The following is a 6,000-nucleotide window of genomic DNA, read 5'->3' as shown; positions in this document are numbered from 1 at the left end:
TTTTGGAATTTCAAGGGTTAATAATAATAATAATAATAATAATAATAATAATAATAATAATAATAATAATAATAATGATAAATCAGGTTGTAAACGATAATAAATAAATACATATATTTTGAATAAAAAAAGAAGAAGACATATTTACTTTGGTTACTTTTGGGGTCATGGAAATAAACTTGATGAGCAACCAATCAGAACTGGGGTGACCAATGAAATTTTAAGGGTGGTCCTGCCCCCCCTGGTCCCCCTCCTTAGATTCGCCATTGGAAAGAAGTAGAGAGAGGGAAAGGTTGTTTTTGTTGTGTATGCCGGCAGCAGCAGCAGCAAAAAGAGGTGACCGGTTCTGAGGGTGAAGCCGAGTGTTTGTGTGTGCTTGTGTGAGTGTGTTGCGCGTCTGGCGGAGAGACTGCAGGAGCAGGAGCGAGGCTCACAACTTCCCTCCTCTCTGCGCCGCTGTGCCCTGTCGCTCCCCCCTGTCTTTCCCCGGGACACAGGCAGCTGGCGCGGTGAGATGTGAAGAGGCTTGAAGTATGGCATGCAAGGATGGTGTCTGCCAAGAAGAAGGAGATGGTGACAGCGACGCACCCCGCTTTGATTCGGACCCTCTTCTACTTTTTCTGTTTGGCGACTTGGTGAGTGTCCCTGTCCGTGGTGCTGAAACCTCCCGCTTGGATCACTTCGACCTTCGGAATGTCTCATAGTTCTCTCTTTTATTTTCCCCCCTTACAGTGTAAAGAAAATCTCTGGACAGACAAGGAAAGACGAAAGGATCTATCCGGAGAATTTTACGCGCATTTTGGACCGACTTCTGGACGGCTACGACAACAGGCTGCGACCCGGATTCGGAGGTATTTAGAAGCGATGCGCAAAACCGAGCAATTTTAACAAGAAAAGTATACTGAGTAATAAAATCTAAGGATGTAACTTTAAATTTTATCAAGCCCAAAGATGATAAAACGCAGCATCAATGCAAGCTGTAATCAGACTCTTTCCTTTTTTTCCTTTCCTCTGGGGTATAAAGCAAAAGACAAACAAAAAACAAAAAAACAAAAACGTGTGTAGTCTTATCACAACAAACATAATTTACACAAATACAAAAAAGAATAAACAAGGTAGAGGTTAAAAATGTCATAAAGTGCAAAAAGATCATCAGTAGCAACAATGCATGAAACTCAAGTCACTTTATTTAATTTTAAACCCCACAGAGAGGCAAAAACTCTCCTCTTAAGCCCTCTAACAGGAGCAAAAATATGATAAAACCTGAGAAAATCCATGCAGAGGTATTTCTTAATATCTCTAAATATGCATGACTTGTATTTTATGTAACATGTTGTTTCTCTGTGGATTGTTCCTCGGCACACCAGATTCTGATTTGTGTATCAGACTTGGTTCTGACAGCTTGGTAGTTTATGCCTTCTGAAGGCGGGCCTTTACGCTCTGCACGTTTGAGCGAGTGAGGTTATATAACTGTGTGAATGTTGCAGGGCAAACCCTTAATGCACAGTTCAAGTGTTAAAAGTACGGATTTGGTTTTCATACATCATGTCTGGTGTCTGCTCATGTTAGGAACTGGCATTATTCCAGCAGAGGCACCTTGTTGCTGGTTCACTGTGCAAAAAAGCAGCCTGTCAACAGAAATGCCCACATGCAGGCGTACTGCTGCTTGCATTTAAGGTCTGACTTGACATCCATTCAGCGAGGGAAAAAAATTCAAACAGGATTATGTTTTTACATCTTTTAAGCTATTTTTTCACTTGCATTATGCAGAAGCACTACTCAGCTCTGGAAGAGATAAGCTACTGCTCGTCTTGTGGATTTGATCCTGATGGGCTGTAGGCCTATAAACAGTTTTTACACAAGTGTGAATAAGACTGGTGTCTCTCCAAGACTGCACTGTGACTCATAAGGATTTAAAGCAGGAAATGGTCATTAAATGTGACACCTCGTTCTCTGTTTAACTGACTCAACAGGTCCTGTGACTGAGGTCAAGACTGACATTTATGTGACAAGTTTTGGGCCTGTCTCAGATGTTGAAATGGTACGTAACTCAACTCATGTGACTTATTGTTTTAACACTGTTAATACTTTCATGTGCTGATTGCAGAGGAAAGTGACTGACAATAATGATCACTGTTAGAGCCACATTTTTTCCATTTAATTTTTCCCTGAAGGAAAAAAAAAGTTTTACTGATGAAAACAGAAAATCATGTTTTTTCTGCAACTGCAACTTTATTTATAACACACTTTACAAACATCAAAACATTAAAAACTTTTAAAAAATAAATAGCATATAAAAGACTTAACATTTTAAATACATTTCAATACATTTTCATCATATCTGCCTCATGTATTTTTCTTGTAAACTTTCCTGTCTTAGGAATACACAATGGATGTGTTTTTTCGCCAAACATGGGTGGATAGGAGACTGAAATATGAGGGTCCCATTGAGATTTTGAGGCTGAACAACCTGATGGTGACTAAGGTGTGGACACCAGACACATTTTTCAGGAATGGCAAGAAGTCAGTTGCTCACAACATGACAGCCCCCAACAGGCTGTTCCGCATCATGAAGAATGGCACCATCCTTTACACCATGAGGTATCACCTTTTATTTAACTGTAGTACCATATATACATCCTATGAGAAGATGCAACATTGCAGCTAAACATTTTACATCTTATTACTGCATTTTTAAATATCTAGTCTGCACTTAAAAGAATAAAATCCCTCAGATATCCAATATTTATTCTATTGAAAGCAGCTATTTTTTGCGCTTTATAATAGAAAGTATTGGAATAATGTAATTAGAATAGAATAGAATAGAATAGAAATACTTTATTATTCCCTTTGGAGAGTCCTCAGGGAAATTTGTGTACCAGCAGCAATACAACACCAACAGTAAAGCAGGACAAGCACAAGACACAATATATACAGGTACAAAGCAAAATAGAGGCAACAAGGTGCAAGAAAAGCACAAATAGAATGCAATAAATAACAATAAGATAAGTTAAATAAAACAATATAAACAAGCATGGGCATTTAAAGGTTTAACATCCTAATAATAATTCAACATTTGATTATTTTTTTTTAAAGCAGAACTGAAGTTGATCAGTAGATTTAACCTAAAACATCAGAAATAATACTATTCGTATAGTAGTTTAATGGAAGCTGGCATTTTTGTCCTTAATGACCCAAGAAGGTAGTAAATGTTATGAGTAAATATACATGAAAACCATGTATGCATAAAAATTTATATTTTGGTTAATCTTTGATGCCCAAAATGGTTTTATTTTGGAAAATAGATATATTTCTTGTGGTAAAACATACATAAACCAACAGTGACATTAAGTAATCAGTTTGGCATTTAGAGGATTATAATCCTCAGTGTTTTGAATGATTGGCAGTTTTGAGAAGGTCTGAAGTTGTTTAAGAGATTTATACAGAAAAAGTTAGAAAAATAATAATCTCTTAAGTTTTTTTTAAAGCAGTTTTGAGGAAGTGGACATTTTTGTCCGTAATGACTGAAGAGGGTAGTGAAGTTTTTTTTTTACACTGTTCTGCAAACCTATTAGAAAAACTGAAAGTTGAATTCCAAACTATAACAGCAGAGAGAAATTGTTACAAAAATGGTTTCACATGCACTGAGACAACCAAAATGCTGGCCAGATGAGGAGGAAAGAATTGCACAAATGAACAAAAAAGTCCATCGTGATGCATGAAAGAGAAAATACATTTGACATAATTTGTATTCCCTTGTTTTGGCCCTTTGGGATGGAAATGACAGACTTTGTTTGTTAGAAAGCAACACAGAAGATTGTCTGTAAAATCAAAGCGAGACCCAATGCAAACAGTAGAGAGCCGTGCAGATGCTACACTTTCACATTTTTACCAGCAGACAATCCACTTTGCCTTTTACTTCCTTGTGTTATGAATAAATAACTAAAATGATAAAATATGATAAGATTCCTAAAAGTCCAACAAAAACTGCCAAAAATGTATTAGTTTAAAAACCTTGAGCTTTTTGGAGCATCTAATAATGTCTGATGTCTGATAAATGTGTGTTTGGTCCTTTTTTGAGTAAGTCTTCATTGTTCTGCATCAGGTTGACTATTAGTGCTGAGTGTCCCATGAAGCTGGTGGATTTCCCCATGGATGGACATGCATGCCCCCTCAAGTTTGGAAGCTGTAAGTCCTGTGTATCAACAACGCAGTCTCACACAAGAACATGTAATAGTTGCATTGGTCCACTCCATACAGTTGCAGTAAAGGCTTAAAATGATTAAATTACTACATTTTTAAGGCTCCAGAAATTTTTTGCAAACTTGTTAAGGGCTCACATTTCACATTATATGAATGTGCACTATCTGATGCTTATAAAGGAACAGGAAGGGGGGGTTTCACATGGAAGAGAAGTTTGATTTTCATCAGACCTAAAATTGTCACTTTTCAGTTTTGCTTTCAGTTACGTTTGGTTAGGATGAGCCATAAAACATCCAGGGTTAAGTTTTTATATGAATAAATGCATGTTTTTAGGTTTGCATAATGCTTACCCAGACAAAACAGCAGAAAGGAAAAATTTTACCATGCCACAGTTTTGCTTCTTCAATGTGACACTACCACTTCTACTACAGAAATGTGGTCAAATGTACCGATTGCATGTTTTCCTGTGAGCCTGGGCTGGTGTAACAGTGAGTGAAACAGGCAATTGAAAAATTTAATTTGAGGAAAAATCTAAAAATAATAAAGGATAAACCATTAAGAAAATGTACAGATTCAAATTGGGAATTTTCAGAGGTAATAACAGGCAGAATTTACAGCTAACATAGATTAATGATCATTTTATAGTATTTATCATGTGTGAATGTAAACTAACTGGGAAGTGAAATGTGATTCAACTTTAACCCTCTAGCACTGATGCTGATGTGCAGCTAATTGGAGATAAATTTAATAAGAAACAAACAAACAGGACAGAGACTTGGTCAAACCATTTTTTCCTTTTTTGTGAAAGTAACTGGAATTATTTAATCCGATCTCGTTTAATTTTGCGCTCTATGTGACATATGAAGAAAGCTGCTGCTTTATCTCTGACAGGACAGCTTCGGCTATCGAGCCACTTCCTGTACAATTAGCTGGCTAACAGACCCGTGCTCCGGCTTTTCAGATTTTCTTTTCACCAGGCTAAATTTAGTAAGCAGCAGGCTCATGTGGTGACCATTTGAGACTGCAGCTACGTTTACATGAATATTTAATCTATGATCTACTCAAATCGATCTGATTGGAGATTCCAGCTGACATTTTTACATGATAGACAGATTTATTACGATCGTAACTCTTTGACATATGAATTTCCTACAAGTTCGGACGAAGGAGTGTTTTCTTTTTTTAATTGTGAACCTTTTGACCATTGAAATACCTAACAATCTTTAACGGTTTCATTTTCTAATTAAAACATTGTTTTTGCCACAGTCCTGCTCTGTTTAGCTGACGCTATGTTTTTAAGTCTTCCCTGAAACTCATCACATCCCGTAACCCCTGCGTGGTTCGAGCATGCGCAGAAGCAACATACACCACAGAAACCATTGGAATGAGTGTAGGCAATATTTTTTCCTGCTGATCCGACCATAGAAAAAAGTTTAAACCACTCATCTTGATCAGAATGAAAATTCTTTCAGATGGAGGCCGATCATACATTTATACTTTATATTTTTTGTATTTATATGTCTTACTGTGTGCCTTAAGCTAAGAGCTGCTGAACAAAATTTCATTGTGCCTTGCGTAATGACAATAAAGATTCTTGATTCTTGATCAGATCAGCTGACATGTTTACATAATGCATTTTTATTCTGATTGGAAGTTGAATCGGATCAAAAGTGCTCCATGTAAAGGCAGCTGCTGTTCGAGTATTTTCACAGTTTAAATGGGAGCAAATGCATTTTCAGATATCTGAAAAGGGTGTAGATCTTTTGACATTATCAAACAAATATTTAAGCTGTTCAG

The 6,000-nt window shown here is 36.8% G+C and overlaps 1 protein-coding gene across 1 annotated transcript in view; it reads left to right on the top strand.

Annotated features, from left to right (window-relative positions):
• Positions 1–326: 326 nt before the first annotated feature.
• The window catches only part of gabra4 (gamma-aminobutyric acid type A receptor subunit alpha4), a 29,643-nt gene continuing 23,969 nt past the window's right edge, over positions 327–6,000 (top strand). Inside the window, exons 1-5 of the mRNA XM_041990880.1 lie at positions 327–635; positions 733–851; positions 1,974–2,041; positions 2,381–2,601; positions 4,106–4,188. Of these exons, the coding sequence (XP_041846814.1) occupies positions 547–635; positions 733–851; positions 1,974–2,041; positions 2,381–2,601; positions 4,106–4,188 (580 nt within the window). The 5' untranslated portion in view covers positions 327–546. The remainder of the gene's footprint in view (positions 636–732; positions 852–1,973; positions 2,042–2,380; positions 2,602–4,105; positions 4,189–6,000) is intronic.

The sequence above is a fragment of the Melanotaenia boesemani genome, chromosome 7, assembly GCF_017639745.1.
Source record: "Melanotaenia boesemani isolate fMelBoe1 chromosome 7, fMelBoe1.pri, whole genome shotgun sequence".
NCBI lineage: Eukaryota > Metazoa > Chordata > Actinopteri > Atheriniformes > Melanotaeniidae > Melanotaenia > Melanotaenia boesemani.
Note: the sequence above shows the minus strand (reverse complement) of the source record. Positions and strands in the feature narration are given on the sequence as shown.